This window comes from Colobus angolensis, unplaced genomic scaffold, assembly GCF_000951035.1.
Source record: "Colobus angolensis palliatus isolate OR3802 unplaced genomic scaffold, Cang.pa_1.0 Scaffold163, whole genome shotgun sequence".
Classification (NCBI taxonomy): domain Eukaryota; kingdom Metazoa; phylum Chordata; class Mammalia; order Primates; family Cercopithecidae; genus Colobus; species Colobus angolensis.
Window position 1 is genome coordinate 2,658,881 of NW_012114744.1, and position 13,878 is coordinate 2,672,758.

Genomic DNA, 13,878 nt, shown 5'->3' on the forward strand with positions numbered 1-13,878 from the left:
TGAAGTAAGCAAATTTGTTACTTTAAAGTATTGTAGCATCATCCTTTTGTTTGCAACACATTTAATTGGTAATTCAAAATGAGTACTTTCTATTTCCAAAATATAAAGATAAAAGGACATCTATTTGGTAAAGTATTTGTCAGTAGTTCAAACTAAGTCAAACAATTAGATTGAAGAAAATAAGCATTTTTTTTTTCCTGAAAGAAAAGTGTCTTTTTTTTTTTTTTCAGAAAAAATCCTTTTTTCAGTATTCACAATTCAATCTGATTATCACTGTCAATTCAAATTAGGGCACATTTTAGTGTATCCTAAAAATATAGTAATTCTACTAAGTTTGCATTTTAAAAATAACACAGATTTATAGATTGTGCCTACAACATCAAAGAGCATTGGATGTGAAAAGTATTTTTGCTATGTTAGTACCAGAATTAGGAACTACCCAGGGAGGCCACTGATAGTAGTGAGTGAAAAATGCCCCTCCAAGAGTAAAAGAACTGAGTCTCTGCTGCCAGTTAAAAGCAAGAGATAGGCCGGGCGCGGTGGCTCACGCTTGTAATCCCAGCACTTTGGGAGGCCGAGGCGGGCGGATCACAAGGTCAGGAGATCGAGACCACAGTGAAACCCCGTCTCTACTAAAAATACAAAAAATTAGCCGGGCACGGTGGCGGGCGCCTGTAGTCCCAGCTACTCAGGAGGCTGAGGCAGGAGAATGGCATGAACCCGGGAGGCGGAGCTTGCAGTGAGCTGAGATCCGGCCACTGCACTCCAGCCTGGGCAACAGAGCGAGACTCTGTCTCAAAAAAATAAATAAATAAATAAATAAAAGCAAGAGATACAGTCTGCTGATGCATTTGTTCACTTGAGACTTTTTATCTCCAGGGAAATAGCCAGGCAAGCAACATCTGAAGCTCCTTAAATGCCTTATGAATGTGCCTGAATGTGAGGAAAAATTCCATTGAACACTTAAGCTTAAATGGGAATTGTCATAGGCTGTGTATTAAAAGCTAATCAGTGCTGGGTGGAGACGTGCTTAGTAATTCCCTTCAAAGGAACTGAGTTATCTTTAAGCTATGAAGCAGCACTAACACACTTAAGAATGCAGCTAATCTAATGAAACTATTTTATGTTTTTTATAATTCGCCATTCAATTCACTTCAACACATGTTTGTGTACTAGGAGTTGGGGAACGAGTGAGCAAGGCAGATACAGTTCCTGCCATCACAGGATCCTCAGTGGACTCCAATGGTACAGGCAGGTCACAAACACATGTTTATACAAGCTATACACACTGTGGCACGTGCTATGAATGAAAGAACGTAGCTCCGTTTGGACCTAGGGGTTGGTAGTGAGGATGGAGAAGCAGATAGGTCCTTGACACATTTAAGAGGTCCCAGTGGTACCCGGGATGATAGAGGTGACAAGGAAGGAGTGTAAGGAATGACTCGCAGATTTGTGCTTGACCACGGAAGTGGGTGGCAGTACCATTTTCTTAGATGAGGAGGGCTGGGGGAAAACAAGTTTCAGGTGATAGGGCAAATAAGGAGTCCAGTTTTGAGCAGAAGCAGGTTGATGTAATTGTATGAAATCTGGGGGAAGCTGTCAAGCAGGGAATTGGATACAGGATGATGGTACAGAAGGCAGACAAGGACAAAGACAGCATTTAAAACCATAGGAATGGAGAGACCAAACCAGGGAGAAAGTACAGAGAGAGAGCAGAGAGGGTTCAGAGAGCCTGGAAGATCTTCAAAATTTGGAGAAGGAGAAACTGGCAACTGAAATCAGAAAGGACCAGTTATTGGAACAGGAGGAAAAGCAGGCGAGTGTGGTGTTATAGAGTCAAGAAATTAAAAGTGTTTTGGGGAAGAGGGAAAGGCTAATTATACTATACACCGCTAAAGAGTTTGAAAAGAGGGCTCAATGGATAGTAATTAATACTAATTCTACAGCATAATCAGTAACTACCCATGAAAATGGTGACTTACAAGCCTCAGTGAAACATTTTTTTCTACAATTCTCTTCTGATCTAGCTATCTTAGCACCTTTTAGATATCAATTCATGAATTTCTATAATTCTCAAAGCAGAAGGAGATGAATAACTCATTCTTTACCTTGTCAAAATGACATATGTAAGATAAGACCTTGTAACAGAACAATGCAACAAGGACTGAAACCTAAACACCACCACTTTACTGCCCCCGTGTGAGGGTTCTCCAGCACCTAGACTGTGTCCCAGTGCCTGGCTATTGCTTCAAGGACCATGAAGTCAATGACGCCATAAGGGTAAGGACTGAGTCTGTTTTCCTCAACCCTGCATTTCCAGTGATTATAAGAGTGTCTGGCACATAGGAGGATCTCAATGAATATTTGTGCAGTGAAGAAATGAGGGACTTAAGGTGTATCGGTTAGAACTTCACATATTAGTGTCTAAGTAAGATCCACCCATTGCTATTGGCTGACATATTTTTAATCATGTTTAATCATTAAAAACATGTTCCCTTGTTTTTAATCAGCTGGTGGGACACAATCCCGGCATTCGTCAGCTTCTGCAAAGCAGGCCACACCCCCGGGCATGAGAGAATACCAGTCTCTGAAAACCATGATTGGGACTGGGTACCCAAGGGTTCTGAGTTCTGTTTGTCAAATATGATTTATGTGGGGGAAAAATATGATACCTCAGTGCTTACACCATTCACAGCCTGGAGTTGTCAACCGGGCTTTGGAGTTTTTTGCAGGCAACAAGTTAAACAACCACTGAGCTCTGTTTGTTTTTTGAACTTGACTGGAGAAGAGGTGGAGGGTAGCTTGTTTCCTACAGTTAGAGAGGAGACCTCAGGGTGACCTCTGGCCCAGGTCAGGGTTTTTACATCATAACTAGTGAAAGTGGCCTGTGATTAGGTGCAGACGCATTCTCTAGAGAGGAGAGCAGCAGCATTCCTCGGTTAGAGATGAATCTGTCTCTACCTTAAGGGCTTCTTTGATTTACAGATGCCTGGAGCAGTGACCAGAGTAGATAACTATAGAACCACCAGGATACTCATCCCAGACAGTCCAGCTTCCAAGATCTAGCCTCCAATTTGGCCTGCAAAATGTCACATGCACAATATCACATGGTTGTATGTACTCTTCTGATCTGAGCTGCATGGAGTGTTATAGTTGAACCTTAGAACACTCAGTTTCTTCAACTGAAGACTAGAGGAAAATGTCTTTTGCTCTTGTTCTTGCCATAATAATATCTTCCTTAATTGGTTTTTAAGCTTTCTATTTCTTTTCTCTTTTTTTTGAGACAGAGTTTCGCTCTTGTTGCCCAGGCTAGAGTGCAGTCTGCCGAGTAGCTGGGATTACAGGCATGAGTCACCACGCCTGGCTAATTTTTGTATTTTTAGTAGAGACAGGATTTCACCGTGTTGGCCAGGCTAGTCTCGAACTCCTGACCTCAAGTGATCCACCTGCCTCAGCCTCCCAAAGTGCTGTGATTACAGGCATGAGCCACCGCACCTGGCTGTTTCTGTCTTTTCAACAACCATTTTACTTCACTTCTCGCTGCATCAGGCACTAAGCACACAGCCGCAGGTGCTGGCTTTCTGAAGGAAGCTATATCACTTATTTTCTCTCTCAATTTATCTCTCTTCTGTCTGAGACAAATTTTAGCTTATCTGACTTTAAAAAATATGAAATTGGTTCTCAGTTGGTGTTGATTAACCAATGTATTGGATCAGATTTCCAGTAAGATTCCTAGATTATTTATAAATTATTTGAACCGTACTTAGTTAATGTTCTTTTTGGCTGAGCCTAAGAAAATGCTAAAGTGGTTGATGCAAACCTTGCAATATTTCTTTTGAATTCTGTTGACCATCAGACGATTATTTTATTACAAATATGATTTAGGATATTCGATATTATATAAGCACAAGTCCAGATAGTTAAAATTTTTTTTATTGTATATATTTGGAGTCCTACGCAATTAGCCGCATGTATGAGATGTATAAGATGCAAGTTTTATCTGAGAAAACCCGCTTCCACCCATATGGCTGCTGAGGGCCTTGCTCTTGGTTATGTAACCAATGGCCTTTTAAAGATGAGGCTTGGTCAGGCACGGTGGCTCACGCCTATAATCCCAGCACCTTGGGAGGCCGAGGTGGGAGGATCACTTGACGCCAGGAGTTCAAAACCAGCCTGGGTAACAGAGCAAGACCCCCATCTCTAAAAAATAATAAATAAAGTTGAGGTTTTATCCTGGCCATTTTCCACTAGAAACTTCTGTAGCATGTGCTCTAGCAAGTCAGTCATCCTGGAAAGAACAGAGTCATCCTGGAATGTCCTCTAACCTCTGGTTAGTAAAGGCAGTGGGTGTAACAGAGAATCTGAGACCTGTAACAAGGGGGCTTTCTGCCTTTAACTCAGTGTGATCTGGGAGCCTCTCTCTTCTCAAAATGAAGGTGTTGGGTATCATCTTCTCAGTCTGCACTGAAGAGCCACCAGCACGCACACATTATTGAGTAAGCACACCACCGAGGACCCCAACCCCACCGTGCTAAAATCCTGTTGCATTAGGAAAGGCCTGTTTTCTGGTAAACAGAACTCTTGCATGTTCAAAATGGGCTAGCATCCTGGGATAGCCAGGCTCCAAAACAAGTCCAAAGTTTGCAGTCAAATTTAAATCAAGTAATTAATACAGAATTTCTTGTTTTTCATTTTCTCTTTTAAAATCGGCATTAACCCTTCCTGACATTGCATCTCATACTGCTCACTCTGCTTTGTTGTGGTTATTTTGTTTGGTTTTGCTTCTTTCTTTGCTTTCCATCATTGCTTTTGTTTTAAAATCACGCACACTTAATAGTTTTCAACTTAGTGGGCACCTTCTACTTGCTGGCACTGGGGAAGCAATGGTGGTGAGAAGGTTGAACATCATTAGGGAATCATTATTTGGAACTGACTGGCTTTACTCCTGCTAGTCAGCAACTGCTTCCTGTGCAAGGCAGCTTGTTGACTGACATGAACTGGCTTGTTTTATCAGTTAGGTTTGTGCAACTGATGCAGTCTACAGGTGTGGTCTACTTTTTTCCAAAGGAAGTGGCTCTTTAGCAACCTATTGAACCAGTATCTCAGGGAGCTGTTCCTGAAATTGTATACATTTTTCTGTTTTTCATCATTTTAATTTTTTTTTATTGTTCTGTTGCCCAGACTGCAGTGGCACCATCGTGGCTCATTGCAGGCTCCGACTCCTGAGCTCAAGTGATCCTCCCACCTCAGCCTCCCAAGTGGCTGAGTTCACTGGTGCTGCTTTTCAAACTTAAACACCTCAAAGTTTGAAAAATCAGTGATTTAGTTAGCCTCTGATTCCTAATTTTCTCTAATTATTAGGCAAGAAGAAATTCAGGGAGACACAGCTTTTTTTTTTTTTTTTTTTAGTACCTGATTTCTTGCTAAGGAAAACTAGATAACTCTAAATAAATATCTCCCAAAAAACATCTCCCACCATGGCTTGCCCAGTATGAGAGAGTTAGGCCAGCATCCTCAGGAACCCTCTTTGACTACAAATAAAATCATTTCAGTCGTCAAAGCTTTCACTGACAGCAGTTACCAAGTCAGCCTCTAGAGAAGTCCTGAAATAATGCTAACAGGCTAGTGAACTTTGATGAGAAAAATTGCAGAGTCGAGACCCCAGGTTATTCCTGGATGGGGACAGACCTAGCTGGAGAAGGATGCGGGAACATTTGTTGAGTTCCTGCTGCAAGTCAGGTCCTGCGCTACACACCTTATGTGTATATTCTCTGACTCTTCAAGGCAATTACCTCCATTTATAGAGAAGGAAAGTGATGTTTCGAAAAATTACTTAACTTGCCCAAGATGGCATGGCCTGTAAGTGAGAATAAAAAAAATAAAAACAACAACCCATACCTTTCTCACTGTGCCACTTATGTCCCAGTGTGTGTCTGTGTGTGTGTGTGTGTGAGTGTGGCTGGGAGTAGGTCCTGTGTGATGAAGAGGCAGCATGAGGATGTGGGAACTTTATGGGGTGAGGTGCCCACAAAGAGGGGAGGTCAAAAGTAATCAGAATCAAGCTTCACCCACATTTCGGTTAGGTTACCTTGAAGCCCTTTTCAGTTACAAGCCCCTCAGATTTTCAAAAGTGTCAATGTCTTTGATTGCTCCTAAGAAATAGTTAGCTGGCTGGGTGCAGTGGCTCATGCCTATAATCCCAGCACTTTGGGAGGCCGAGGAGGCTGGATCACCTGAGGTTGGGAGTTCGAGGCCAGCCTGACCAACACAGACAAAACCCATCTCTACTAAAAATACAAAATTAGCCAGGTGTGGTGGCACATCCTCATAATCCCAGCTACTCAGGAGGCTGAGTCGGGAGAATTGCTTGAACATGGGAGGTAGAGATTGCAGTGAGCCAAGATCGTGCCACTGCACTCCAGCTGTGGTGACAGAGCAAGACTCTGTCAAAAAAAAAAAAAAAAGTAAAGAAAAGAAAAAGAAAAAAAGAAAGAAAGAAAAGACAGCCAGGGCTGGGCGCGGTGGCTCACGCCTGTAATCCCAGCACTTTGGGAGGCTGAGGCGGGTGGATTACCTGAGGTCAGGAGTTCGAGACCAGCCTGGCCAATGTGGTGAAACCCCATCTCTACTAAAAATACAAAAATTAGCCGGGCGTGGTGGCTCACACCTGTAATCCCAGATACTCGGAAGGCTGAGGCAGGAGAATTGCTTGAGCCCGGGAGGTGGAGGTTGCAGTGAGCCAAGGTCGTGCCACTGCATTCCAGCCTGGCCAACAGAGTGAGACTCTGTCTCAAAAAAATAAATAAGTAAAAAATAAAAATAAAGAGGGAGGGAAGGGAAGGGAAGGGAGGGGAGGGGAGGGGGAGGGGGAGGGGAAGGGAAAGACAGGCTCGGTTTAAGTCCCTGCTCTGCCTCTTACCAACCACAAGTGGTTGGGGAAAATCTTTACCCTCTCAGAGCTTCAGTTTCCTCCCATAAAATGAGATAATAACACACTCACCTTACAGACTTTCTGTGAGAATCAAAGAGAGAATGCAGTTTCAGCCCTGGCATGTGATGGGTACTATAGATATATCTGCTATTTCAGGATTAAGAAACAGAATTTCTTTCTAATAAAAAGAGTTGAAAAAGCAGAGTACACAAGAATAACTTAGTAACTTGAAGAGGCAGCAGGGATTAGATTCAGAATCACCTCTGAGGGGTAAGAAAAAAATATGGTCTATATTTCGTTGACAATAAATGTCATACCTGTTATACCTAAGGCAGTACATATTCCTCAGGTACACCAGCTGGCTTCCCTGTGCAAACTGCTTCAATCCAAAGAACCAGAAAAGACATGCTGGGGAAGAGGGTCCTCTTATATTTGAAATAAGGTTTTTGCTCCCCAAGGCCTTTTCACATCTGTGTCCTTGGAGGCAGGCAGGGGCAAGTGTGTAATGACAGGGTCAAAGCACAGGCCAAGGGATCAGACACCCACCCTCTCCTACCAGTGAGATCGTGAGTGGGTCGTTCACTTTTCTTATCTGTACAGTGGAGAAGATGATATCTAGGGTTGCTTATCTGACTTAAAAAGTAAGATGTGAATGTGGTTCTTGGTTGATGTTCATCATCCAGGAGCCACCTCTTATTCATTTTTCTTTTTTTTCTGCTTAGTAACAAGTTTCAATGCATTGTTGTCATAGGGCTGCTGTAAGGATCCTACTGTAAGGATAAAATAAGACCATGTGTGCAAGGATCTCAGCCCAGTACCCAGTGCACAGGAGTCAATGCATAGGACTTAAATGATAAAGACAGCAGCATCTCCATGCTCAGTGTGAGGAGGCTGAGGTTAAACAGCTAGTGACCGGTAGAGGGAGGTCAGACCCCTGGGACAATCGTGTATCCAAGCACAGGTTTCATGGTGATTTCACTATAACTTTGGCCTGACAGGTAGGATGACTTGTTAGAGGTCCCAAAGTGTGTCAGGAATGCAGTGGGGAACAGCATCTGGTCCTCTGCTCAGTTGTCATTAATCCCTGGGCTGCGTGTAGCAACCTGCTCAAATGCTGCAGAGAACTAGCTCATCAAACCATGAAGGCAATTCAACCACTCAAGGAAAAAAAGGCTTTGGCCTCCTTGTGACATTCCCTGGTAACCTTGCCTCTTGGTCAATCTAATTGACAGCTGGCTGCCATCTACACTGTTTTATTGGTGCCTCTGCAATTATTTTGAAATTAAAAAAAACAAAAACTCAGACTCTAAATTAGAGGATTTTTTTTTTTCTGATAATGAATTCCTTTGTTTTCTACCAAGTCTTAGAAATTGACTTGGGCTGTAGACTCCCATCACCTCCTATGAACTTAGATTTGTACTCATTCTTATTTTGGACTAGAATCTTTACAAAGAATGAGCTAAACCTGGAGCTCAGAATTGATCACGAGGAGTGAGAGGTAGAGCATGAGCATGTGTAAACCAGGTAGGTGGGACAGCTGCGGTGTTGAGGCTGACAGAGCTGTTCTTTGAAGGATGGAGAAGGTACCGTCTGGAAGGGAATGGTGTGGCTTTCATAAATGAAGGGCCTCTGACACAGCCTTTATTATACACTGCCCACCTATAGCCAAGAGAGTGGGGATAAATTCTTGCTTTTTATCTTTGGCAATTTCTAAGCATATTGAAAAGAGCAGGGAAGGGGAAGTAGGGCAGATTTCAGAAGAGTCTAAATTTAAAGCCCTGGGACCATTTTCCATAGTCACAGAGGTGGGATTTAATGTATCCTGCTCTCAGCTTCAGGATCACATGAAAGATGCTGGGCTGCTCTCCCTAGTGTACACAGTCCACTAACTAGAAATCTGCCCAAGCTGAGGAATTTTGCTAATCTGCGTATCTTGACTTTTTCCCCCAGACATTGTGCAGTTTCAATTTCTCCAGAATCTGTGCACTGTCAACCCATTTCTCCAGTTGCATAGGAGAGCTCTCTGTGCAGTTTCTTTTCTTTTCTTTTTTTGAGATGGAGTTCACTGTGTCACCCAGGCTAGAGTGCAGTGGTGTGATCTCGGCTCACTGCAACTTCTGTCTCCTGGACTCAAGCGATTCTCCCACCTCAGCCTCCTGAGTAGCTGGGACCACAGATGCGCACCACCATGCCCAGCTAATTTTTTGCATTTTTGGTAGATTCAGGGTTTCACCACGTTGCCCAGGCTTTTCTCGAACTTCTGAGCTCAAGCAGTCTGCCCACCTCGGCCTCCCAAAGTGCTGGGATTACAGGCGTGAGCCACTGCGCCCAGCCCTGTGCAGTTTCAATAAGAATGGTAAGGATTGTGAGCTTCGAACCTAAAGAGAGCAGGCTGAAAATACAGAACCTCATTTAAATTGTGGATTATCAATTGTTGAAAGAATTAGATGCTATGAAGAAAGTCTTTTGAGCTTACCTGCCTCTCGGTCCCTGATACAGTAGTCTGGAGAATTCTCAAAATACACGAGGTCATTTTTTGTTGGCTTCTTAAACCTCTCGTTAGCCACAGTGAAACCTGTGCCATCCTGGTTCATGACCACCTGGATGGCCCCATTGTACTTCCTCCAGAGATAATCGCCCGTTTTCCTGAAGTCGGCCATGGCCAGCCAGCATGTCCTGAGAGTACACGAGCCGCTCACCCCATGGCATTTGCACTCTTGTTTCAAGAACCGCTTTACAGCCTGCCGAAAAAGACAGGGGCAAGTTCAGTGAGGTGGCTTCAAGCAGGTGACACATGCTACAACTACTCTCCTTGCCTCCCAGTAATCCAGAAGTGACTCTCAGGATGCTGGATCCTGGGGCGAGTGACTGGGAGATGTTGAAGCATTGCTTGTCACTTGTTAGCCACATTAGCCGCCTGCCCTGACTGCAGCAGGCAGGACAGTGGGTAGAGAGGTGAGGGATAGTGCCTAACTGTGTACCCCACTGGCTATCAGTATAACAGAAACCTCACTATTTAACAGGGCATGTGGCCAGTTTGAAGAGTGAGGGACTGAATTATTTTCTAAATAAATAGAGCTTTATTATAGTAAACATATATACTATCTAATTAATGCTGTCCAGTTTAAAATAAAATAATATAAAAATGTATGCTATTATGCAAATTAGATTAACAAAATAACTGCTAAGTCCAAATCCTTCCATAAACCAATCACAGTAATTGGTACTACAGTAATCCTGTGCTACTGTATTTATTTTGCCGATGATCGAGAAGCAAGGCTGAGACAGGTGGAAGCACTCGCCCAAAGTTACACAGCCAGGAAAAGACAGAGCCAGACCGTACTGCAAAGTCAGTTAGTGACCCTGAGGCTGACAGTAACTTGGGGAGATTCAGCTTAGATGACAGGGGTGGGTTTGCTCTGATCTTTCTTAGAGAGGAAGCAAAGAAACTGGGACAAGCTCATCTTGGCTGGCTCCCAATACGGAAACCCCTTTTCTGTGGGTGCAAGGCCTGTGGAGAGGAGAGGGGACAGGTGGGCCTGAAACTTCCGGAGAAGCTTCTGCTTTGTTTTCATAAGCCAGCAGAACAGCACTTTCCCCAAAGCAATTTGGTGAGAGTTATCCTGCCCTGGCCCATTTTCTCCTTTGCTCACCCCAGTGAAGAGATTATTAGTGCTCATGGTCCTCACAACAACTTTGATTACTGCTCTTCCCATGTTATAGATGAAGAACCAGGGATGGGGAAGGCAGGTGACTTGCCCAAGCTTGGTAATAGGAATTCACTCCCACTCTGCCCAGGCTGGGCCTTGGCACTCGGTGTTTTTCCCACCTTACCCCCACCTCCATTGTGGATGGTGCACATTTGAAATCTATCCTCCTCAACACGAGCCAGCCCTGGAGGGCAAGGATGGAGAAGTGAGCAGGAAGCATGTGCTTAGCTTGACTCTCCCAGTTACAGGGAGCCGGGCATCTTTAAAGGATGTCTTAGAATGAACTTCCTCTTCGGAATTACGCTGCCCCCATGTGCCCCACCGCCATCTTTATATTATGAGGGTTTGGTAGGAGGCTCACAGGATGGCCTGGATGGCAGGCCTCTGCCACAGACACAACCCTGGGAGTGCCATCTTGGCTCTACCACTCTGCCCCATGTGGCTGTCACCTGTCCTGGAGCTGTCCCTCCTAAGATCTTGGAGCGTGCCACACAAAACTCACTCCACACCAAGTACTTGGGAATTAAACATGAATGCTCATTCTTCCAAGTTTATTCTTTTTAAATCTAGATTATTTAACCATAAGTAATACTCCTAGATTTAACAATGACAGGAAATATTACTGCTCCTCCTCTTCTTTCTTTCTTTTTTTTTTGAGACAGAATCTCACCCTGCTGCCCAGGCTGGAGTGCAGTGGTGTGACTGTAGCTCACTGCAGCCTTGAACTCCTGGGCTCAAGCAATCCTCCTGCCTCAGCCTCCTGCATAGCTAGGACTACAGGTGCATGCCACCATGCCCAGCTCATTTTAAAAAATGTTTTGTAGAGATGGGAGTCTCACCATGTTGCTGGGGCTGGTCCGTAAGTCTTGAGTTCAAGCAATCTTCCCATCTCAGCCTCCCCAAATGGTGGGATTATAGGGGTGAGCCAATGCATCTGGTCAGCCTTCCTTTTCTAATATTGAATTTCCAGATCATAAACTTCAAAGCTGATATTTTTATACAATTAATTGAAGAATTTGCATATTAATTTAAAATTGGATCTTAAAAATAACATTATAAATCCTTAAAAAACATGTGGTGGTGACAGACAGGATCATCTGTGCGACCTTCTCCCTTCCTTGCTAACAGTTTTCGTTCAGGTGTTGGGCAGCCTTGTGTTCCAAAGGACTCCTGACCCCAAAGTAGTCTAAATCGCTGATAGTAATTTCACGGTCTTGCCACTTAATTTTTTTCCAGTGTGGAGCATGTGCTGGTTCAGTTTGGGCCAATCCTATGATAGGAGAAATCCCTTAGGAGTCTTGTAAAAAATGTTTCTTCACTCTTTATTTTTTATTCATTTATTTTGTTTTTGAGAGTGTGTCTTGCTCTGTCGCCAGGCTGGAGTGCAGTGGTGCAATCTCAACTCACTACAGCCTTCGCCTCCCTGGTTGAAGCGACTCTCCTGCCTCAGCCTCCCGAGTAGCTGGGACTACAGGCGTGGGTCACCACGACCAGCTAATTTTTGTATTTTTAGTAGAGACGGGGTTTCACCATGTTGGCCAGGATGGTCTCGATCTCTTGACCTTGTGATCTGCCTGCTTCGGCCTCCCAAAGTGCTGGGATTACAGGTGTGTGCCACTGCACCCGGCCATGTTTCTTCACTCTTTAAAAGAGACACGTGAGGTGGGGGCACCGTGGCTCATGCCTGTAATCCCAGTACTTTGGGAGGCTGAGGCAGGAGGATCACTTGATGCCAGCAGTTCAAGAACAGCCTGGGCAACATAGTGAGACCCCATTTCTACAAAAAAAAAAAAAAAAAAAAAACTAGCCAGAGGTGGTGGCATGTGCCTATGGTCTCAGATACTCGGGAGGCTGAGGTGGGAGGATCACTTGAGTATGGTGTCCAAGGCTGCAGTGAGCTATGATTACATCACTGTACTCCAGCCTGGGTGACAGAGTGAGACCTTGTCTCAAAAATAACATATAATAAAATAAAAGAGGCACATAAGGAGAAATACCTTGTCTTTGTCTCTAGATGCTGGTTTCTGTAGCAGCCTCTCTGCAACCTGAAGGCAGCAATGCCGACAGGCAGCAAGCTGCAGGCACACTTGACGGATGTGAAGATCTGGGTTCTGGGGATGCCGCTGAGCTGCTCAATGAGCCCACTTTGGACCTGCCCTACCACCTGACTTTTTGTGATCCAAGTGAGTAAACTTTTCTCCTTTTTTTTAGTGCCTTTGGGATCTGTTACTTGTAGCAGAAAGTATTTCAGCAGGTACCATGATCACTTCTTGGTGGTGGATTAATGACAGGCTTTATCTGACAATAAACCTGGGAGGAAATTGAGACAGCATCTCTAGTATTGGGCTTGCTCACGTCTCCAGCATCCACTGTTAATGCACAGTGCGTTCAGTGCTCAATCGCGGTCAGGGGCTACCTTCATCTCTTCTATGTACTGGGTTTGCCGACTTGAAATTCAAACCCTTAACCTTGAAGTGGACAAAAGCGTACTCAATCAGAGAGGCAGAGGGAAGGGGATGTAAGCCAAGGCAGCCTGTTTTCAAGAGTAACTGAGGTAAGAGTAAGGATATGGGGGCAAGAAACTCACAATGAGGATTCCTGGTTTAGAACAACTCCAGTATTCAAATGTTTTAACATGGTAACAATAACAACCACGTATTGGGTGAGTGCTTTACTGTGTGCCAGGCTCCACACCAGGTGGTTTACACACATTATCTAATTATCACCATCAGGCAAAGTAAGTTATCATTCCCATTCTATGGTTATGAAAACCAGGGCTCTGTAAGGAAAGGAAAATCCCTAGTCACCCAGCTATTTAGAGGTAGAACAAAGATGTGAATCTCAGATCTGTGCTATTTCTAAAAGCACACTTAAAATTCTACTATAAATCACACTGTGATTTTGAATTATGATTTGAATTGTGATTTTGAATTATGCATTCTGTTTCCCTCCATCCTTTTTTTTTTTGGACAGTCTCACTCTTGTCACCCAGGCTGGAGTGCAATGGTGCGATCTCGGCTCACTGCAACCTCCGCCTCCTGGGCTCAAGCGATTCTCCTGCCTCAGCCTCCCGAGTAGCTGGGAATACAGGTGCATGCCACCATGCCCAGCTCATTTTAAAAAATGTTTTGTAGAGATGGGGGTCTCACCATGTTGCTGGGGCTGGTCCGTAAGTCTTGAGTTCAAGCAATCTTCCCATCTCAGCCTCCCCAAATGGTGGGATTATAGGGGTGAGCC

The 13,878-nt window shown here is 44.2% G+C and overlaps 1 protein-coding gene across 1 annotated transcript in view; it reads right to left on the minus strand.

Annotated features, from left to right (window-relative positions):
- WNT2 (wingless-type MMTV integration site family member 2) overlaps positions 1-13,878 on the minus strand; it is a 46,761-nt gene that overhangs the window by 11,688 nt on the left and 21,195 nt on the right. Inside the window, exon 4 of the mRNA XM_011937376.1 lies at positions 9,408-9,672. Coding sequence (XP_011792766.1) covers positions 9,408-9,672 — 265 coding nt within the window. The remainder of the gene's footprint in view (positions 1-9,407; positions 9,673-13,878) is intronic.